This window comes from Salmo salar, chromosome 04 (assembly GCF_965601325.2).
Source record: "Salmo salar chromosome 04, fSalSal1, whole genome shotgun sequence".
Lineage (NCBI taxonomy): Eukaryota > Metazoa > Chordata > Actinopteri > Salmoniformes > Salmonidae > Salmo > Salmo salar.
In genome coordinates, this window is record NC_138294.1 from 29488435 (window position 1) to 29512600 (window position 24166).

A 24166-nucleotide genomic window follows, 5' to 3' on the forward strand; every position below is an offset into this window, starting at 1 on the left:
CTAGACACTCTAATGTACCTGTCCTCTTGCTCAGTTGTGCACCGGGGCCTCCCACTCCTCTTTCTATTTTGGTTAGAGACGGTTTGCTCTCTTCTGTGAAGGGAGTAGTACACAGTGTCGTATGAGATCTTCAGTTTCTTGGCAATTTCTCGCATGGAATAGCCTTAATTTCTCAGAACAAGAATAGACTGACAACTTTCAGAAGAAAGTTCTTTGTTTCTGGCCATTTTGAGCCTGTAATTGAACCCACAAATGTTGATGCCCCAGATACTCAACTAGTCTAAAGAAGGCCAGTTTTATTGCTTCTTTAATTAGAACAACAGTTTTCAGCTGTGCTAACATAATTGCAAAACGGTTTTCTAATGATCAATTAGCCTTTTAAACTGATAAACTTTCATTAGCTAACACATCGTGCCATTGGAACATCGGAGTAATGGTTGCTGATAATGGATCTCGGTACGCCTATGTAGATATTCCATAAAAAATCTGGCGTTTCCAGCTACAATAGTCATTTACATTAACAATGTCTACACTATATTTCTGATCAATTTGATGTTATTTTAATGGACATAAAAACGTGCTTTTCTTTCAAAACAAGGACATTTCTAAGTGTCCCCAAACTTTTGAACGGTAGTGTATCTGTTAACACCATCCATATCTCCAGGGCACTATTTGTCCATGACAGTTTCTCTGGGGCACTATTTGTACGTGAAACTGTTTCTCCAGGGCACTATTTCTTCCAGAGGTGTAAAGAAAGTAAATTACATTGACACATGGAAATGACCCTGTAGAGGTGTTTCAGAGCCAGATGAGACTCCTCTGTTTTCCCAGCTGTCTTTTCCTGTCTGAGGTATGCTCAGCCTGACAGGAGGTCAATAAGTGGTGACGACTGCGCGGACGTCCAGATAGCACCGCCGGTTTACTGAATTATTGCAGGAACATTTGTACACATATGAGTTTGCAGACATGCGCACACACAGAGACAAACAGCATGCACATAAACAGGCACACACACGAACACATACACACACACACACTGTACGTGAGTTTCTTATTTTCAGTCCCTTCATCCAACAGTTGTTAGGGAGGAAAAGTTACTTTTTGAAAACCACTGAGACACATTCATCGTTCATCCACACAGTCAGAAGAACTTGATGAGACCACTGATGACACATTTCAGTTGAATGCATTCCATTGTACAACTGACTAGGTATCCCTCCTTTCCCTTTCCCTTTCCTGTGCAGCAATGCCAATCTGTCTCCAGATGGAGAGATAGAAGCATACCCGACATCAGGCTGTAGTCATGGATGACACACTGACACTCTCTAGTGGTGTATTAGTGTAGGGGAGAGCTTGTTGGAGGGCCACTATAGCGTGAGCAATGATTATAGGGGAGAGCTTGTTGAGGGCCACAATAGCGTGAGCAATGATTATCTATAGACTGGTGTTGAAATACAGTAGCCTTGCCTTTGCACTTAAGAGCTTCTCGTAACAGATCTCAAAAACTAGTAGTTCTTCACAGTCCAAACGGAACTCTCAGATATGTCATTTGGGGCAGTTTGGAGAAACATCACCCATGTTGCTGTCATTTCTTGAACAGTGAACACCCTGAAAAATGGTGCAAATGTTTAAAGTAGGGATTGAAGATAGTGTTAAATCACAAGCATTGGACAGCAAACACCTTTATTCAATCAATGCATACTCACACAGTAGCCAGAATAGGCAAATAGACTAGAGGCATTCTGTAATTGAAAAATGGCAGTTTTAACAATTATTTGCACAATTTATATACTTTGGTACATTCATGAATATGCAAGCTAGCATGAGTTTTACGTCAAGTGTCTGTGTATGAAAATAAATTGATTGGTACTAAATGACAATTATGAGAAAATACAAATATTATCCAAAATGCTGTAGTTTGATTGTGGTGTGAGTGAGCATCTATAAATTAATCTAAACATTGCAATATGCACACCGCCTTAAAAAGCCAGTAAACACTATTCCATGGAGATAAAACAGGTATTTTTTTGTACATGTGATTGAACTTTGCACCCATCAAAGCTGCACAACATAAACCTGAACATTTCTGACTATGCATTGCAGTAGCTGAACCTAAAATATTCACTATAATTGAGGTAAACAATGTATTTATTTTTATTTTTAATAACCTTGAAAATAACGTTTTTACCGCTGTTAAGTTTTGGCAAATATACGCACATTTTAATACTTTTTTTTAAAGCATTACTGTACATTCATATGGAGAGAGAGAGAGTCAGAGAGAGAGAGAGTCAGAGAGAGAGAGAGTCAGAGAGAAAGGAATGTGAGGAAGATGGAGAAAGAACCTTCATATCTATACTGCTCATTGAGTATCTCATTCCAAAATCATGGGCATTTATATGGAGTTGGTCCCCCCGTTTGCTGCTATAACAGCTTCCACTCTTCTGGGAAGGCTTTCAACTAGATGTTGGAACATTGTTGCGGGGACTTGCTTCCATTCAGCTATAAGAGTATTAGTGAGGTCGGGCACTGATGTTGGGCGATTAGGTCTGGCTCGCAGTCAGTGTTCCAATTCATCCCAAAGGCCAGTCAAGTTCTTCCACACAGATCTCGACAAACCATTTCTGTATGGATCTTAGTTTATGCACGGGGGTATTGTCATGCTGAAACAGGAAAGGGCCTTCTACAAACTGTTGCCACAAAGTTGGAAGCACAGAATCATCTAGAATGTCATTGTATCCTGTAGCGTTAAGATTTCCCTTCACAGGAACTAAGGGGCCTAGCCCGAACCATGAACAACAGCCCCAGACCATTATTCCTCCTTCACCAAACTTTACAGTTGGAACTATCATTGGGGCAGACAGCGTTGTCCTGATATCCGCCAAACCCAGATTCATCCGTCGGACTGCCAGATGGTAAAGCGTGATTCATCACTCCAGAGAACGTTTCCACTGTTCCAGAGTCCAATTGCGGTGAGCTTTACACCACTCCAGCCGATGCTTGGCATTGCGCATGGTGATCTTAGGCTTGTGTGTGGCTGCTCGGCCATGGAAACCCATATCATGATTGCGCTGACGTTGGTTCCAGTGGCAGTTTGGAACTTGGTAGCGAATGTTGTAACCGAGGACAGAGGTGTTTTACACGCTAGGCTCTTCAGCACTCGATGGTCCTGTTCTGTGAGCTTGTTTGGCCTACCACTTCGCAGCTGAGCCGTTGTTGCTCCTAGACATTTCCACATCACAATAACAGCACTTACAGTTGACAGGGGCAGCTCTAGCAGGGCAGAAATTTGACGAAGTGACTTGTTGGAAAGGTGGCATTGTGTGACGGTGCCATGTTGAAAGTCACTAAGCTCTTCAGTAAGGCCATTCCACTGCCAATGTTTGTCTATGGAGATTGCATGGCTGTGTGCTGGATGGTAACACCTGTTAGCAACGGGTGTGGTTGAAATAGCAGAATCCACACATTTTATGGGGTTTTGTGTATATAGTGTACAAAAAAAAGTAGGGGCATGGATCAGAAAAACAGTCAGTATCTGATGTGTCTACCATTTGCCTCATGCGGCGCAACATCTCATTCACATAGAGTTGGTCAGGCAATGTTGTCCCACTCCTCTTCAATGGCTATGCAAAGTTGCTGAATATTGGCGGGAACTGTAACACTCTTACACATCAATCCAGAGCATCACAAACATGCTCAATGGTGACATATCTGGTGAGTATATGCAGGCCATGGAATAACTGAGACTTTTTCAGCTTCCAGGAATTGTGTACAGATCCTTGCGACATGGGGCTATGCATTATCATGTTGAAACATGAGGTGATGATTGCGGATGTCAACAAACCGCTCGCCCACACAACGCCATGCACCAGCCTCTGTGAGGCCAAATTCCATAAAATTACCTTTAAGGTGGCTTTTGGTAGCGAAAGGAACATTGAATTCTCTGGCAACACCCCTAGTGGACATTCATGCAGTCAGCATGCCAATTACATGCTCCCTCAATACTTGAGACATCTGTGGCATTGTGTGATGTGAAAAAACGGCACATTTTATTGTGGCCTTTTAAAGGGTTCAACTCAGTATTCGGTAGGTGTACCTAATATTTAGTGTAGTCAATGTATCAGTGGAGGCTGCTGAGGGGAGGACGGCTAATACAAATAGCTGGAACGGAGCAAATGGGATGGCATCAAACACACGGAAACCATTTGTTTGGTGTATTTGATACCATTTCACTGATTCCGCTCCAGCCATTACCACGAGCCTGTCGTCCCCAATTAAGGTGCCATCAAACTCCTGTGCAGTGTACAGTTGAAGTTGGAAGTTTACATACACTTAGGTTGGAGTCATTAAAACTCCTTTTTCAACCACTCCACAAATTTCTTGTTAACAAACTATAGTTTTGGCAATTCAGTTAGGACATTTACTTTGCGTATGCCACAAGTCATTTTTCCCCAAAAAATTTACAGACAGGTTATTTCACTTCTAATTCACTGTATCACAATTCCAGTGGGTCAGAAGTTTACATACACTAAGTTCACTGTGCCTTTAAACAGCTTGGAAATTCCAGAAAATTATGTCATGGCTTTAGAAGCTTCTGCTAGGCTAATTGACATCATTTGAGTCAATTGGAGGTGTACCTGTGGATGTATTTCAAGGCCTACTTTCAAACTCAGTGCCTCTTTGCTTGACATCATGGGAAAATCAAAAGGAATCAGCCAAAAATTGTAGACCTCCATAGGTCTGGTTTGTCCTTGGGAGCAATTTCCGAACGCCTGAATGTACCACGTTCATCTGTACCAACAATAGTATGCACGTATAAACACCATGGGACCACGCAGCTGTCATACGCCTCAGGAAGGAGACATGTTCTGTCTCCTAGAGATGAATGTACTTTGATGCGAAAAGTGCAAATCAATCCCAGAACAACAGCAAAGTACCTTGTGAAGATGCTGGAGGAAACAGGTACAAAAGTATCTATATCCATAGTAAAACGAGTCCTATATCGACATAACCTGAAAGGCCGCGCATCAAGGAAGAAGCCACTGCTCCAAAACCGCCATAAAAAAGCCAGACTACAGTTTGCAACTGCACATGGGGACAAAGATCAGACATTTTGAAGAAATGTCCTCTGGTCTGATGAAACAAAAATAGAACTGTTTGGCCATAATGACCATCGTTATGTTTGAAGGAAAAAGGGGGATGCTTGCAAGCCGAAGAACACCATCCCAACCGTGAAGCACGGGGGTGGCAGCATCATGCTGTTGAGGTGCTTTGCTGCAGGAGGGACTGGTGCACTTCACAAAATAAATGGCATCATGAGGGAGGAAAATTATGTGCATATATTGAAGCAACATCTCAAGACATCAGTCAGGAAGTTAAAGCTTGGTCACAAATGGGTCTTCCAAATGGACAATGACCCCAAGCATACTTCTAGAGTTGTGGCAAAATGGCTTAAGAACAACAAAGTCAAGGCATTGGAGTGGCCATCACAAAGCCCTGACCTCAATCCCATAGAATATTTGTGGGCAGAACTAAAAAAGCGTGTGTGAGCAAGAAGGCCTACAAACCTGACTCAGTTACACCAGCTTTGTCAGGAGAAATGGGCCAAAATTCACCCAACTTATTGTGGGAAGCTTGTGGAAGGCTACCCGAAACATTTGACCCAAGTAAAATAATTTAAAGGCAATGCTACCAAATACTAATTGAGTGTATGTAAACATCTGACCCACTGGGAATGTGATGAAATAAATCATTTTCTGTACTATTATTCTGACATTTCACATTCTTAAAATAAAGTGGTGATCCTAACTGACCTAGGACAGGGAATTTTTACTAGGATTAAATGTCAGGAATAACTTGCAATATTTTGTAGTACTATGCCAGAAGGACCTATATTGCCAATTCACATTACAGTGATAATCCCACTACACAATAAATAACTGCAGTATCCTTTCACTGGGATTAGTGTGTGTGTGTGTGTGTGTGGTGTGTGTGTGTGTGTGTGTGTGTGTGTGTATGTGGGTGCGTGCACCCGCACGTGGGTGTGTGTGTGTGTGTGCTTGCCCGTGCGAGTGTGTGCATGCGACCGCACGTGTGTGCATGCATGCGTGTGTGTGCGCGAGTGTGTGTGATAAGGTGATGAGACGCTTATCAGAGAGAGGGAGAGCGAGTACTGGCATGTTTATGTAAGAGCCCTGAGCTCTGGATTAAAGGTCTTCATGGAATCAAAGAGATGGATGGGTGGGTTTTTATCAAAAAAAGCTCTCAGATTGTGTTTTAATACTGCACTATTTCCCATGATGATTAGTTTTAGTACACAGTGAACAGTACTTCACAGTACGTCTCCGTGAAATACTTTCATGTTGATGGCTGAATGTGTGTGTGTGTGTGTGCGTGCGTGTGTATGTGTGTGTCTGTGCATGTGTTTGTCTGCGTTTATCCCTCAATGATTAAAGTGCTAAAAATTCCCTAACCACAGTAAGTATACACCACGGTATATCACAAAAGCAAAAACCAATCCTCTGCTTACATAAGACATATATCTCATACATTTAAAAAAGAAATGGCACTGTACAATTCCTATAACGATAAAAGCAGCTTATGAGAGAAATTTCAATAACAAAATGAAACATCCTATCATTCTCATTTATCCTCAGGAAATTGCAGGCTGAAAGAGAAACACTGAATAATCTATCTTGCCCCAGGTGCCTCTCTCTCTCTCTCTCTCTCTAAAAACAATATCATTTCAGGACATACAGCCCACAGTTATTTCAATCTGTGGGGTATCAGTCTGCAGAACTGATGACAAGCTGATAAAGGATGTATGATTATGGTACAGAAAGACACATTAATAAACAATCTGTGTGGAACAACCTTCCCTTTTCATTATTATGTGTTTATATATATATGCCCAACCACCAACCCCTCCTAACAATCTTTCAAGGGGAGCCTGTCTGAGTAATAGATGTATGCCCACATTGGTAAACTACTGGTAAGCTCTGCCTTCATTGCTTAGTCCAGATGTCACAAATCTGCCCACAAATCTGCCCGTCGAGACAGCAGCCTACCAGATGTCCAGTCAGTGTCGTGAGGGGGGGTTTGGAATTGAGAAAAGGCAGAAACAAATGCTTTCGAAAGCTAAGCAAAATACAAATAAAATCGAATGAATCTCACTGCATCAAGCCAGCAGAAAATACTTTATACGGAACAACCGTGTTTGCAACAAACTCACAAGAAATACTTATGCTTGGTAAAATAAAATAAAAATGTAAAGGCTTGCTTGGAATGTTTGAGGGACAGTTTGGAAGGCGAAATGTTGACAATGACTTTCCAAACCACTCGTGAACATTCTAGAAGGTGGTCGTGGTCATCATAAACATCTCAGGAGAACTGATCGTCGGCCACATCATCAGGGTCACTGTAAAGGTTGGCCTTGGCTACCACCAGTTGGTTGCCATGGTTACCATTGTTATCTCTGTTAACAATGGCATTGCCATGGCAGCTGGAGACTGCCTTTTTGATGCTGTGGTGGCGATCGTTGGTGCTGTTGGTCCCAGTGTTCACGCGGGAGAGGGTGCACATGCTGCCCTGGTGGCCAGATCGGTTGCGGATGTTGTTGTCGCGCAACTCCAGCTCGTCATAGCTGGATACCCGGACGAACGGGCACCAACAGAACGCCCGCTTGAAGCCCGCCCGGAACCTGTATCCAAACCACAACCCAAACCAGACAGATGAGTGCATTGTTAGATTTTTAACATTTGAGAGGTGGCTTATGAATTCTAAAAAGGTACACTGGTAGTTTCTCATCTGGTCTTATCCATCTAGCATGTGGTTACCTAGGGTGTGTTCAGTAGGAACAAAGATTTTTTTTTAAAAATGGAACATAGAAATTAGTTATGGGTAAGGCTTATCTTCATCGTATGTTTTGGTACCTACTTAACAGTACCCAGGTGCTGGATCCTACCTGCTGTTGAGGCAGCAGTAGATGATGGGATTGTACATGGTGGAGCTCATGGCCAGCCACAGCACTGACAAATAGACCTGCTGGATGGATTTCCACCTCATCAGAGCCTTGTTGAGGCCCGTCACAATGAAGTAGACGTGGTACGGCAGCCAGCAGAGGGCGAAGGTCACCACCACAATGATCATCATCTTCACCACCTGGGGGTTAGGAAGGGGATAGTGGGAGGATGGGAGGAATAGAGCGACAGGGATTGGGGAGACAGGGTGGAAGAGAGGGAGGGGGAGAAAGCAATGAGAGAAAGAGAGGAGAGAATAAGAAAATAGGAGTGAGAGGGAGAAAGAGAGGAAAAAGAAAGTACATTGTCTTTATTCTGTGTAGTTCTGAGACAAGATGTCGATCAAAAATCAACATTTGGTCGGCCACTTCATGCCAGGTTTGGTGGTCAGGACTACCATTGATGGTCCAACGGTGGTCCAACGGTGCATACATACATTTGAGATGGTAGAGACACAATAGAATTAGGTGTATTCCATAACCTGACAATCTAGAGCCATCAAGAAGGAAGCAATTCACTTCAAAAATCCTGTGAATTCCATGAACTGATTGTGACATTTACAGTGAGGGAAAAAAGTATTTGATCCCCTGCTGATTTTGTACGTTTGCCCACTGACAAAGAAATGATCAGTCTATAATTGTAATGGTAGGCTTATTTGAACAGTGAGAGACAGAATAACAACAAAAAAATCCAGAAAAACTCATGTCAAAAATGTTATAAAATGATTTGCATTTTAATGAGGGAAATAAGTATTTGACCCATCTGCAAAACATGACTTAGTACTTGGTGGCAAAACCCTTGTTGGCAATCACAGAGGTCAGACGTTTCTTGTAGTTGGCCGCCAGGTTTGCACACATCTCAGGAGGGATTTTGTCCCACATCTCTTTGCAGATCTTCTCCAAGTCATTAAGGTTTCGAGACTGTCGTTTGGCAAATCGAACCTTCAGCTCCCTCCACAGATGTTCTATGGGATTAAGGTCTGGAGACTGGCTAGGCCACTCCAGGACCTTAATGTGCTTCTTCTTGAGCCACTCCTTTGTTGCCTTGGCCGTGTGTTTTGGGTCATTGTCATGCTGGAATACCCATACATGACCCATTTTCAATGACGGTACATGGCCCCGTCCATCGTTCCTTTTATGCGGTGAAGTTGTCCTGTCCCCTTAGCAGAAAAACACCCCCAAAGCATAATGTTTCCACCTCCATGTTTGATGTTGGGGATGGTGTTCTTGGGGTCATAGGCAGCATTCCTCCTCCTCCAAACACGGCGATTTGAGTTGATGCCAAAGAGCTCCATTTTTTGGTCTCATCTGACCACAACACTTTCACAAGTTGTCCTCTGAATCATTCAGATGTTCATTGGCAAACTTCAGACGAGCATGTATATGTGCTTTCTTGAGCAGGGGGACCTTGCGGGCGCTGCAGGATTTCAGTCCTTCACGGCGTAGTGTGTTACCAATTGTTTTCTTGGTGACTATGGTCCCAGCTGCCTTGAGATCATTGACAAGATCCTCCCGTGTAGTTCTGGGCTGATTCCTCACCGTTCTCATGATCATTGCAACTCCCCGAGGTGAGATCTTGCATGGAGCCCCAGGCCGAGGGCGATTGACAGTTCTTTTGTCTTTCTTCCATTTGCGAATAATCGCACCAACTGTTGTCACCTTCTCACCAAGCTGCTTGGCGATGGTCTTGTAGCCCATTCCAGCCTTGTGTAGGACTACAATCTTTTCCCTGACATCCTTGGAGAGCTCTTTGGTCTTGGCCATGGTGGAGTGTTTGGAATCTGATTAATTGATTGCTTCTGTGGACAGGTGTCTTTTATACAGGTAACAAGGTGATTGTCTATATCGATGATATTCTGATATATTCCGCCACCCGCTCCGCGCATGTGTCCCTGGTGCGCAAGGTGCTTGGTAGACTGCTGGAGCATGACCTATACGTTAAGGCTGAGAAATGTGTGTTTTCCAAACGAGCCGTTTCCTTCCTGGGTTATCGCATTTCACCACGGGGGTGGTGATGGAGTGTGACCGCGTTAAGGCCGTGCGTAATTGGCCGACTCCAACCATGGTGAAGGAAGTGCAGCGGTTCTTAGGCTTTGCCAATTACTACCGGAGGTTTATCCAGGGTTTTTGCCAGGTAGCGGCTCCCATTACCTCACTGCTGAAGGGGGGGCCGGTGCGTTTGCGGTGGTCGACGGAGGCGGACGGAGCCTTCAAGAAGTTGAAGACGCTGTTCACCGACGCACCCGTGTTGGTGCACCCGGACCCGTCTCTAGCATTCATAGTGGAGGTGGACGCATCCGAGGCTGGGGTGGGTGCCGTGCTTTCACAGCGCTCGGGTATGCCACTGAAACTCCGCCCCTGCGCTTTCTTTTCGAAGAAGCTCAGTTCGGCGGAGCATAACTATGATGTGGGGGACAGGGAGTTGCTAGCGGTGGTAAAAGCCTTGAGGGTGTGGCGACACTGGCTTGAGGGGGCTAAGCACCCCTTTCTCATCTGGACCGACCACCGAAATCTGGAGTACATCCGGGCAGCTAGGAGACTGAATCCGCGTCAGGCAAGGTGGGCCATGTTCTTCGCCCGGTTTAGGTTTACGATCTCCTACAGACCAGGCTCCCTGAACACGAGGGCCGACGCACTGTCCCGTCTTTGTGACACAGAGGACCGGCCCATAGATCCAACTCCCATCATTCCAGCGTCTAGGCTGGTGGCACCGGTGGTATGGGAGGTGGACGCGGACATCGAGCGGGCATTAGTATTGGAACCTGCGCCTGCACAGTGTCCCGTGGGTCGCATGTACGTGCCGCTCGGTGTTCGTGATCTATTGATTCGGTGGGCGCACACGCTACCCACTTCGGGCCATCCTGGTGTTGCGAGGACAGTGTGGAGTCTCAGGGGGAAGTACTGGTGGCCCACCTTGGCTAAGGACGTGAGGTTCTATGTCTCTTCCTGTTCGCTGTGCGCCCAGAGTAAGGCTCCTAGGCATCTCCCGAGAGGGAAGTTACAGCCTCTCCCCGATCCGCAACAGCCATGGTCGCACCTGTCTGTAGACTTCTTGACAGATCTCCCCCCGTCTCAGGGGAACACTACGATTCTGGTGGTTGTGGATCGGTTTTCAAAGTCCTGCCGTCTCCTCCCGTTGCCCGGTCTCCCTACTGCACTGCAGACTGCGGAGGCCCTATTTACCCATGTCTTCCGGCACTACGGGGTGCCGGAGGACATTGTCTCTGATCGAGGTTCCCAGTTCACATCCAGGGTCTGGAAAGCGTTTATGGAGCGGCTGGGGGTCTCGGTCAGTTTGACCTCTGGTTATCACCCCGAGAGTAATGGGCAGGCGGAGAGGGTAAACCAGGAGGTGGGCAGGTTTCTGAGGTCGTATTGCCAGGACCGGCCAGGGGAGTGGGCGATGTACATTCCTTGGGCGGAGTTAGCCCAGAGCTCACTTCGTCACTCCTCTACTAACATGTCACCCTTTCAGTGTGTTTTGGGTTACCAGCTGGTCCTGGCACCATGGCACCAGAGCCAGACCGAGGCTCCTGCGGTGGAGGACTGGGTACAGCGCTCCAAGGAGACCTGGAGAGCCGTCCAGGAATCCCTGAAGCAAGCCAGTGGACGGCAGAAGAGGAGCGCTGACCGCCACCGCAGTGAGGCCCCCGTATTCGTACCGGGGGACAGGGTCTGGCTCTCGACCCGGAACCTGCCCCTCCACGTGCCCTGCCGGAAGCTGGGGCCGCAGTGTGTGGGGCCCTTTAAAGTCCTGAGGAGGATAAACGAGGTGTGTTATCGGTTACAACTTCCTTCCTATTACCGTATTAACCCCCCGTTTCATGTGTCTCTCCTCAGGCCGGTGGTAGCTGGTCCCCTGCAGGAAGGTGAGGTGCTGGAGGTCCCTCCGCACCCTCTGGACATTGGGGGGTCCCCGGCGTACAGCATACGGGCCATTCTGGACTCGAGACGCCGGGTGAGGGGCCTGCAGTACCTCGTAGACTGGGAGGGGTACGGTCCGGAGGAGAGGTGCTGGGTGCCGGCGGAGGACGTCTTGGACCCATCCATGTTGAGGGATTTCCATCGCCTCCGTCCGGATCGCCCTGCGCCTCGCCCTCCGGTCGTCCTCGAGGCCGGTGTCGGCACGCTGCAGGAGCCGCGCGTCAGGAGGGGGGTACTGTCACGATTCCCACCGACGGTGGCGCCCCCTCCTGCTCGGGTGGCGCTAGGCGGTCATCGTCACCGGCCTATTAGCTGCCACTGTTTCCCTTTTTTGTTTTCCCCCTGTTTGTGATTGTGTGCACCTGTTCTTAGTGGGGGTGATTAGCGGGGCTATTAGTGTTAGCTGGTCCGCTTGTTCATTGTGCGGGATTATTTTCCTGTTGGGCTTGGGTTTACGCTTGTGCGTTTGTTTTTGCGCCGCATGTTATTTCCCCTGTGTTTGGGACACATTATTTTGTGTGCGCATTATTTCGCTGTTTGGGGTGGCTTGTGTGTGCTCGCCTGTTGCAACTATTAAAAGCCACTACCCTGTGGTCGCTGCTTCCTGCGTTTGATTCCTCACTACGATGCCCGAGCCTTACACCTCGGCTATCTGTCCAAAACAAAGAACCAGGTGTGCTGATCCCCTGTAATCTGAGTGTAATCCTCATGAATAAAACAATAACAACCCTGAAATAGTCTGGTTTACCTCACAGGGTGTCCTGGAATAATCCCAATAATTCCCATATCTAGACCTGTCGGATTGGCCGTTGCCTTTCTATAATCTGACCCACATCTGTTAAACCCACATCTGGCCTAATAGATGTTAGTCATACACGTTCAAATTACCTGAATCCTTATGGATAACTGTGGGGACCAGGGGCCATATATATCAAGCATCTCCGAATAGAAGTGCTGATTTATGACCAGTTTTGCTTTTTAGATCACAATGAATGAGGAGACCAATCTCTGATGTTTGCCTGCATAATGTTGGATTACCTGATGGGTAGCCAAATCCAGTGGGGAATACAGAGAGATCATTGTGCCATGTACAGCGTCAGTCATTCATTTCAATGGTATAGCTACATCAATTATTGTAATGACAATGTATTGGGTCAAACACGGAAAAACCCTCAAATCCACCAGAAGCGCATATTCAGTTTATTATTATTATTATTGTTTGCTGAAATTCTTTTCAGATCCATATTTTTAAAAGGCCTACAGTATTCTACTTCTCACACCAAATGAACTGGAGTGAATGAAACAGACAATTGGGACGTCTCATGACTGTGCCAGTTAAAATGAATGGCTGAATCTACTGTATTCAATTAATGGTTGACACATTGGTTTACAAATGGAAAACACATGCTTTACCAAAGGACCTTATGTGTATAATGGAGTTGTATTTTTGCGTTACCTTCCTCTTGGCTGTGAGCTGGCTGTGGTAGTTATCTGATGCTTCCCCCGGGATCTCTCCTCCCCACAGCGTCACACCCACAATGGTGTAGGTGATACCCATCACCACTAGGGGCAGCACATACACCAGCACCGTCACAATGATATGATACCTGTATACCAGAGCAGAATAGATCGCTGTCAGGGGAAGGAAAAGCAGAGCATTCCTGTGAATGTAATGGAAAACATGGTAATTCTGCAAATTATATTTAATCTAATTCACATTTATATTCAGTAGTCTAGTTTGCTCTCATCATTAACTAGTCTGCACTGGTTATCTATCTATCTAGGCTAGCTAGCTATCCTGTGTGTATGAAATTCCCCTACTCATACGGACTGACATTCCAATTACCCAATCACCACCCACTTCTCCAGAAGCGGGACACTCACCACCTTATATTAACCTGTATGCAATCAATGTGGCAACCTGACAAACTTTCAGTTAATTCCAGTTGATACAAACAATTATTCAAGGATGAGTTTATTCAAAGTACACTGAACAAAAATATAAACGCAACATGCAACAATTTATACGATTTAATTGAGTTACAGATCATATAAGGAAATCATTCAATTGAAATAAATTCATTAGGCCCTAATCTATGGATTTCACATGACTGGAAATACAGATATGCATCTGTGGTCACAGATATCTTGAAAAAACGGTATACCCGTGGATCAGAAAAACAATCAGTATCTGATGTGACCACCATTTGCCTCATGCAGCACGACACATCTCCTTTGCATAGGGTTGACCAGGCTGTTGATTGTGGCCTATGGAATGTTGTCTCACTCCTCTTCAATGGCTGTGAGAAGTTGCTGGATATTGGTGGGAACTAGAACACGCTCATACACGTCAATCCAGAGCATCCCAAATATGCTCAATGGGTGGCATGTCTGGTGAGTATGCAGGCCATGGAAGAACTGGGACATTTTCAGCTTCAAAGAATTGTGTACACATCATTGGGACATGGGGCCATGCATTATCCTGCTGAAACATGAGGTCATGGCAGAGGAGGAATGGCACGACAATGGGCTTCAGGATCTATGTGTATTCAAATTGCCATCGACAAAATGCAATTGTGTTTTGTCCGTAGCTTATGCCTGCCCATACCATAACCCCACCGTCACCATGGGGCACTATGTTCACATCATTGACATCAGCAAACTGCTCTCCCACATGATGCTATACACACTGTCTTCCATCTACAGTTGAAAACGGATTCATGCGTGAAGAGCACACTTCTCCAGTGTGCCAGTGGCCATCGAAGGTGAGCATTTGCCCACTGAAGTTGGTTAGGACGCCGCAGTCAAGTCAAGACCCTGATGAGGACGACGAGCACGCAGATGAGTTTAAACTCACAGTTTCATCAGCTTTCCAGGTGGCTGGTCTCAGACAATCCCGTAGGTGAAGAAGCAGGATGTGGAGGTCCTGGACTGGTATGGTTGCACATGATCTGCGGTTGTGAGACCGGTGGGACTCACTGCCAAATTCTCTAAAACAACGTTGGAGGTGGCTTATGAGAAATTAACATTTAACTATCTGGCAACAGCTCTGGTGGACATTCCTGCAGTCAGCATGCCAATTGCATGTTCCCTCAAAACTTGAGACATCTGTGGCATTTTGTTGTGTGACAAAACTACACATTTTAGAGTAACCTTTTATTGTCCCCGGCACAAGGTGCACCTGTGTAATGATCATGCTGTTTAATCAGCTTCTTGATATGCCACACCTGTCAGGTGGATGGATTATCTTGGCAAAGGAGAAATGCTCACTAACAGGGATGTACATTGTTTTGTAGAAATACACTTGTTGTGCAAATGGAACATTTCTGTTAACTTTTATTTCAGCTCATGAAACCTTGGACCAACACTTAACATGTTGCGTTTGCATTTTTGTTCAGTATATGTTTGTGCTCCTTTATCGTGTACCTTTGATTTGAGCACATTTTATATGATTGTCTATGCGCCATTATTGATCGTATTATTTGTTGGTATCTAAGTAACTCCATTGCCTAAGTAGGTTTGTTTGTGTAGATATTACTTAGATCCTTTTTCATATTGTAGATACTATTGAGTTTTGAGTATATTTGGATGTATGTGCTTTTGACTAGTGCCTGTATAATTGGCCAAGTTATTTGCCTTACATCAGGGCTCTCCAAACCTGTTCCTGGAGAGCTACCCTCCTGTAGGTTTTCAATCCAACCCCAGTTGTAACTAACCTGATTCAGTTTTTCCACCAGCTAATAATTAGAATCAGGTTCGCTAGATTAGGGTTGGAGTGAAAATCTACGGGACGGTAACTCTCCAGGAATTAGGTAAAGAGCCCTGCCTTACATTGATATATAAAGTGATTTAATTGTTGATTCCTAGAGAAAACCATCCTTATCCTAGCAACATTCTTTAATATATGAATACACCGGGAATTAGCCCGTTTGAAGTGTACCTCCAACTCCCAGTGTTCTTATCAATACACAACCACGGTAGCCCACATCAAACCACCAGCAGCATGTTCACCTCAATATACAGTTTCATTACCAATCAACCCAAAGCTGTTTCCAGATCAGCAAAGATGAACAAGAGGAGGTGAGTTAAGGAAGACACTTTAGACTATTGAGATGCACCCAGAGTGTCTCACTCACATGAAGGAGTCATCTGATGAACGGGGCCAAGCCACGTAGCAGATTGTCCGGCGGGGCAGGATGCGGATGGTGGAGTAGAAGCAGAGGGGGAAGGCCAGCACCACGGCCAGCGCCCAGATACACAAGATCACCACCTTGGTGGCTGTGGCCGACAGCCGGGGTTTCAGCGGGTGGATGATGGCCATGTACCTGCAAGGATGTCAAATCAAATCAAGCGTTATTTATACAACACATTCCAGACATGAATGTGATGCAATGCGCTTCACAGGAAAAAAAATTAATAAAAAAACAAATAAAAATATATTTTATGGTTGAGATTCTTCAAAGTAGCCACCCTTTGCCTTGATGACAGCTTTGCACACTCTTAGCATTCTCTCAACCAGCTTCATGAGGTAGTCACCTGGAACGCATTTCAATTGACAGGTGTGCCTTGTTAAAAGTTCATTTGTGAAATTTCTTTCCTTCTTAATGCGTTTGAGCCAATCAGTTGTGTTGTGACAAGGTAGGGTTGGTATACAGAAGATAGCCCTATTTGATAAAAGACCAAGTCCATATTATGGCAAGAACAGCTCAAATAAGCAAAGAGAAATTACAGTCCATCATTACTTTAAGACATGAAGGTCAGTCAATATGGAACATTTCAGGAACTTTTATCAAAACAAATTTTAATTAAAAAAAAATAATATTTGTCACATACACATGGTTAGCAGATGTTAATGCGAGTGTAGCGAAATTCTTGTGCGTCTAGTTCTGACAAGGCAGTAATATCCAACGAGTAATCTAACCTAACACTTTCACAACAATTACCTTATACACACAAGTGTAAAGGAATGAATAAGAATATGTACATAAAAAAAATATATGAATGAGTGATGGCATAGGCAAGATGCAGTGGATGGTATAGAGTACAGTATATACATATGAGATGAGTAATGTAGGATATGTAAACATATACAAGTGGCATTGTTTAAAGTGGCTAGTGATACATTACATCAAGATGGCAAGATGCAGTAGATGGTATAGAGTACAGAATATACATATGAGATGAGTAATGTAGGGTATGTAAACATTATATGAAGTGGCATTGTTTAAAGTGGCTAGTGATACATTTATTACATAGATTTTTCCATTATTAAAGTGGCTGGAGTTGAGTCAGTATGTTGACAGCAGCCACTCAATGTTAGTTATGGCTGTTTAACAGTCTGATGTCCTTGAGATAGAAGCTGTTTTTCAGTCTCTCGGTCCCTGCTTTGATGCACCTGTACTGCCCTCGCCTTCTGGATGATAGCGGGGTGAACAGGCAGTGGCTCGGGTGGTTGTTGTCCTTGATGATCTTTTTGGACTTCCTGTGACATCGGGTGGTGTAGGTGTCCTGGAGGGCAGGTAGTTTGCCCCCGGTGATGCGTTGTGCAGACCTCACTACCCTCTGGAGAGCCTTATGGTTATTGGCGGAGCAGTTGCCGTACCAGGCGGTGATATAGCCAGACAGGATGCTCTCGATTGTGCATCTGTAAAAGTTTGTGAGTGTTTTTGGTGACAAGCTGAATTTCTTCATCCTCCTGAGGTTGAAGAGGCGCTGCAGCGCCTTCTTCACCATGCTGTCTGTGTGGTTGGACCATTTCAGTTTGTCCGTGATGTGTATGCCGAGGAACTTAAAACTTTCTACCCTCTCCACTACTGTCCCGTCGATGTGGATAGGGGGGTGCTCCCTCTGCTGTTTCCTGAAGTCCACGATCATCTCCTTTGTTTTGTTGACGTTGAGTGTGAGGTTATTTTCCTGACACCACACTCCGAGGGCCCTTACCTCCTCCATGTAGGCCGTTTCGTTTTTGTTGGTGATCAAGCCTACCACTGTAGTGTCGGTTGCAAACTTGATGATTGAGTTGGAGGCGTGCATGGCCACACAGTCGTGGTTGAACAGGGAGTACAGGAGAGGGCTGAGAACGCACCCTTGTGGGGCCCCAGTCAGGAAGTCCAGGACCCAGTTGCACAGGGCGGGGTCGAGACCCAGGGTCTCGAGCTTGATGTCGAGTTTGGAGGGTACTATGGTGTTAAATGCTGAGTTGTAGTCGATGAACAGCATTCTCACATAGGTATTCCTCTTGTCCAGATGGGTTAGGGCAGTGTACAGTGTGATTTCTGATTGCGTCGTCTGTGGATCTATTGGGGTGGTAAGCAAATTGGAGTGGGTCTAGGGTGTCAGGTAGGGTGGAGGTGATATGGTCCTTGACTAGTCTCTCAAAGCACTTCATGATGACGGAAGTGAGTGCTACGGGGCGGTAGTCATTTAGCTCAGTTACCTTAGCTTTCTTGGGAACAGGAACAATGGTGGCCCTCTTGAAGCATGTGGGGCCGGCAGACTGGGATAAGGATTGATTGAATATGTCCGTAAACACACCAGCCAGCTGGTCTGCGCATGCTCTGAGGACGCAGCTGGGGATGCCGTCGGGGCCTGCAGCCTTGCGGGGGTTTACACGTTTAAATGTTTTGCTCACGTCGGCTGCAGTGAAGGAGAGCCCACAGGTTTTGGTGGCGGACAGTGTCAGTGGCACTGTGTTGTCCTCAAAGCGAGCAAAGTAGTTGTTTAGTCTGTCTGAGAGCAAGACATCCTGGTCCGCGATGGGGCTGGTTTTCCTTTTATAGTCCGTGATTGACTCTAGACCCTGCCACATACCTCTCATGTCTGAGCCGTTGAATTGCGACTCTACTTTGTCTCTATACTGACGCTTAGCTTGTTTGATTGCCTTGCGGAGGGAATAGCTACACTGTTTGTATTCGGTCATGTTTCCGGTCATCTTGCCTTGATTAAAAGCAGTGGTTCGCGGTTTCAGTTTTGCGCGAATGCTGCCATCAATCCACAGTTTCTGGTTTGGGAATGTTTTAATAGACGCTGTGGGTACGACAACGCCGATGCACTTGCTAATAAACCCGCTCACCGAATCAGCGTATTCATCAATGTTGTTGTTCGCCGAAATGCGGAACATATCCCAGTCCACGTGATCGAAGCAATCTTGAAGCGTGGAATCCGATTGGTCTGACCAGCGTTGAACAGACCTGAGCGTGGGAGCTTCCTGTTTTAGTTTCTGTCTATAGGCTGGAAGCAACAAAATGGAGTCGTGGTCAGCTTTTCCGAAAGGAGGGCGGGTGAGGGCCTTATATGCATTGCGGAAGTTAGAATAACAATGATATAGGGTTTTGCCAGCCCTGGTAGCATAATCGATATGCTGATAGAATTTAGGGAACCTTGTTTTCAGATTAGCCTTGTTAAAATCCCCAGCTACAATAAATGCAGCCTCAGGATATGTGGTTTCCAGTTTACATAAAGTCAAATGAAGTTCGTTCAGGGCCATCGATGTGTCTGCTTGGGGGGGATATATGCAGCTGTGATTATAATCGAAGAGAATTCTCTAGGTAGATAATGCAGTCAGCATTTGATTGTGAGGAATTCTAAGTCAGGTGAACAGAAGGACTTGAGTTCCTGTATGTTGTTATGATCACACCACGTCTCGTTAATCATAAGGCATACACCCCCACCCTTCTTCTTACCAGAAAGATGCTTGTTTCTGTCGGTGTGATGCGCGAAGAAACCAGCTGGCTGTATCGACTCCGATAGCGTGTTTCTTCAAGTGCAGTCGCAAGAACAATCAAGCGCTTTGTTGAAACTGGCACTCATGAGGACAGCCACAGGAAAGCAAGACCCAGAGTTTCCTCTGCTGCAGAGGATAAGTTCATTAGTTACCAGCCTCAAACATCAACTGTTCAGAGAGACTGAGTGAATCAGGCCTTCATGGTCGAATTGCTGCAAGTAAACCACTACTAAAGGACATCAATAAGAAGGAGAGACTTGTTTGGGCCAAGAAACACGAGCAATGGACATTAGACCGGTGGAAATCTGTCCTATTGTCTGATGAGTCCAAATTTGTTTTTCAACAGGACAATGACCCAACACACCTCCAGGCTGTGTAAAGGCTATTTGACCAAGAAGGAAAGTGATGGCATACTGCATCAAATGACCTGGAGATGGTTTGGGATGAGTTGGACCGCAGAGTAAAGGAAAAGCAGCCAACAAGTGCTCAGCATATGTGGGAACTCCTTCAAGGCTGTTGGAAAAGCACTCTCATGGTAAAGCTGGACTGCATGCAAAGAGTGTGCAAAGCTGCCATCAAGGCGAAGGGTGGCTACTTTGAAGAATCTCAAATATAAAATATATTTTGATTTGTTTAACACTTTTTTGGTTAGTACATGATTTCATATGTGTTATTTCATAGTTTTGATGAATTCACTGTTATTATACAATGTAGGAAATAGTAAAAATAAAGAAAAACCCCTGAATGAGTAGGTGTGTCCAAACTTTGGTACTGTATGTTCACAGTTTCAGCCCCCCTCAGGTTCTTTGGCAGGCTATTCCAGAGGCTGGGGGCATAGTAACGAAAGGCTGCCTCTCCATGCCTCTTGGTCCTGGACATTGGGATAGTTTAAAGGTCAGTGCCAAAGGACCTGAGAGACCTACTGGGTACATAACTCAAAAGCATGTCTGATATGTATTGGGGTGCACAATTGTGGATTAATTTAAAAACCAATAGAATAATCTTAAAATGAATTCTTAAACTCACAGGCAGCATGTGCAGAGACTTTAAAACCGCTGTAATGTGTGCTCTCCATCTGGCCATGCTGCAGCGTTCTGCATGTTTTGCAGTTGGCCAATGGCTTTCTTTGGCAGACCAGACAGGAGAGCATTACAGTAGTCAAGCCTGCTTTTAATAAAAGCATGGATGAGTCTCGCGGTATCAGCCTGAGAGCGAAACGGCCATACCTTGGCAATGTTCCTCAGGTGGTAAAAAGCTATTTGGTCACATTCCTAATGTGTGATTCGAAATTTAGTTCAGAATCTAAAATGACACCTACGTTTTTACCTGGTGTTTTATCTTATTTGACCGTTATTTAAAATATGCGGCCAGATTCTGTGTGCTTTGGCTCCAATAATAAGTACCTCGGTCTTATCTTGATTTAGCTGGAGGAAGTTGTGAACCATCCAAGTATTTAAATCACTAATACAGTCTAATAATTTATCTGTGGAGCTAAAATGCTCTGGTGACACAGAAGTGTAAAGCTGTGTATCGTCTGCGTAGCAGTGAAAACCAATGTTGTTCTTTCTGATAACAGCGCCAAGGGGCAACATATAAACAGAACAGTACTGAACTGAAAATCGAACCTTGTGGAACGCAACGTGGGATATGTATTTTCTCTGAGTTATGTTCACTAAGGTTGACAAAAAACTCTTGACCGGTTAAAGAGGTCCTAAACCAATTTAGAACTGAACCGGAGAGACCAACCCACACCCCAAGGACAGAGAGCTGTTCAGCGTCTGTGTTGGCTCTCAGATCATTTGCCACTTTATCTTAGGCTGTCTGTGCTGTGGTGGGCAAGAAAACCAGATTAGATTTTTTTTTTTTGCTGTTTAAAAAAACAATTTCTCCAGAATGTTGCTTAATAATGGAAGGTTGGAGATTGGCTGAAAATTGCTAAGAGCTGAAGAATCTAGATGACTTTTCTTCAGAAGGGTTTCACCATAGCAGTTTTTAGTGCAGTGAGTGATTACCAATAGCTTGTACTTCAGATATGTAATGAAAAACTGTTTTGAAGAATGTGGTGGTTATAGGATCGATAAGGCAGGTAGAAGGCTTAAGTTGTGATATCACTTTCCTGAGCATGTCTGTGTCAACCAGGGAAAATACTCCATAGTGCCTTTGCGTGGTAGGCTAGGGCACATATTGTCACACTTCTCATTTGGTCTCGCTTGATTGATACCCAACCCAATGTTTTGTTATCTTATCTCTGAAATATGCCACAAACGCATCACATTTAGATGTGGAGGAAAGTTCATATAGTTTTGCGGGGGTAGGATTTATCGACCTATCAATTGTCAAGAATAGCACTCTCAAATTATTCTGATAATTAGTGATCAGGTTAGAAAAATGAGCTTGTCTGGCATTCCAAATTGTCTTGTTATATATGCCAAGTTGCTCTCTCAGAACAATGTACCTGCAACTTTGACTGTCTCGACTTCCGCTCTGCCTTTCTGCAATTTTTCTTAAATTTGAACGTTTCCTCACTCCGTTTGGATGTGGTCTTTTTCAACCTTGCTGGAGCTATGGCATCAATGATTGCCCTTAATTTGCTATTCAAGTTATCAACTACAGTTGAAGTCAGAAGTTTACATACACTTAGGTTGGAGTCAATAAAACTAGTTTTTCAACCACTCCACAGATTTCTTGTTAACAAACTATAGTTTTGTCAAGTCGGTTAAGACATCTACTTTGTGCATGACACAAGTCATTTTTCCAACAATTGTTTACAGACAGATTATTTCACTTATAAATTACTGTATCACAATTCCAGTGGGTCAGAGGTTTTCATACACTAGGTTCACTGTGCCTTTAAACAGCTTGGAAATTCCAGAAAATTATGTCATGGCTTTAGATGCTTCTGCTAAGCAAATTGACATCATTTGAGTCAATTGGAAGTGTGCCTGTGGATGTATTTCAAGGCCTACCTTCAAACTCAGTGTCTCTTTGCTTGACATCATGGGAAAATCAAAAGAAATCAGCCAAGACCTCAGAAAAAGTCTGGTTCATCCTTGGGAGCAATTTCCAAACGCCTGAATGTACCATGTTCATCTGTACAAACAATAGTACGCAAGTATAAACACCATGGGACCACGCAGCTGTCATACAGCTCAGGAAGGAGACACGTTCTGTCTCCTAGAGATGAACGTACTTTGTTGCGAAAAGTGCAAATCAATCCCAGATCAACAGCAAATGACCTTGTGAAGATGCTGGAGGAAGCAGGTACAAAAGTATCTATATCCACAGTAAAACGAGTCCTATATCGACATAACCTGAAAGGCCACTCATCAAGGAAGAAGCAACCGCCAGACTACGGTTTGCTACTGCACATGGGGACAAAGATCGTACTTTTTGGAAAAATGTCCTCTCGTCTGATGAAACAAAAATAGAACTGTTTGGCCATAATGACCATCGTTATATTTGGAGGAAAAATGGGGATGCTTGCAAGCTGAAGAACACCATCCCAATCGTGAAGCACGGGGGGGGGGGGGGGGGGGGCAGCATCATGTTGTGGGGGTGCTTTGCTGCAGGAGGGACTGGTGCACTTCACAAAACAGATGGCATCATGAGGCAGGAATATTATGTGGATATATTGAAGCAACATCTCAAGACATCAGTCAGGAAGTTAAAGCTTGGTCACAAATGGGTCTTCCAAATGGACAATGACCCCAAGCATACTTCCAAAGTTGTGGCAAAATGGCTTAAGGACAACAAAGTCAAGATATTGGAGTGGCCATTCCAAAACCCTGACCTCAATCCTATAGAACATTTGTGGGCAGAACTGAAATAGTGTGTGCGAGCAAGGAGGCCTGCAAACCTGACTCAGTTACACCAGCTCTGTCAGGAGGAATGGGCCAAAATTCACCCAACTTATTGTGGGAAGCTTGTGGAAGGCTACACGAAACGTTTGACCCAAGTTAAACAATTTAAAGGCAATGCTACCAAATACTAATTGAGTGTATGTAAACTTCTGACCCACTGGGAATGCGATGAAAGAGATAAAAGCTGAAATAAATAATTCTCTCTACTATTATTCTGACATTTCACATTATTAAAATAAAGTGGTGATCCTAACTGACCGAAGACAGGGAATTTTTACTAGTATTAAATGTCAGGAATTGTGAAACACTGAGTTTAATATCTTTGGCTAAGGTGTATGTAAACTTTAAATCATCGCAAGAGGAAGGCAGAATAGGGGATGGTGTATTGTTCATACACTCAATAAACTTCGGAGGTAAGTTAACATTTTTTATAATGTGTTCAGTATTACCCTGTGCTATGGGCAACAAAAACATAACAAAATACACCGTGGTGATCAGATAAAGTAACATAAACAATAGAGGATTTGTCAATAGAAAGCCACTCGGTAATAATCAGGTCCAGAGTAAGGCCACAGTTATGGGTGGGCCCAGTAACATGTTGGATAAAGTACGTAGAGCTCAAAAGATTAATACATTTAATGGCCT

The 24166-nt window shown here is 44.6% G+C and overlaps 1 protein-coding gene across 1 annotated transcript in view; it reads right to left on the minus strand.

Annotated features, from left to right (window-relative positions):
- Positions 1-1666: 1666 nt before the first annotated feature.
- The window catches only part of LOC106602667 (neuromedin-K receptor), a 33612-nt gene continuing 11112 nt past the window's right edge, over positions 1667-24166 (minus strand). Inside the window, exons 2-5 of the mRNA XM_014195422.3 lie at positions 16075-16263; positions 13395-13545; positions 7961-8157; positions 1667-7696 (exon numbers count right to left, since the gene is read on the minus strand). Of these exons, the coding sequence (XP_014050897.1) occupies positions 7378-7696; positions 7961-8157; positions 13395-13545; positions 16075-16263 (856 nt within the window). The 3' untranslated portion in view covers positions 1667-7377. The remainder of the gene's footprint in view (positions 7697-7960; positions 8158-13394; positions 13546-16074; positions 16264-24166) is intronic.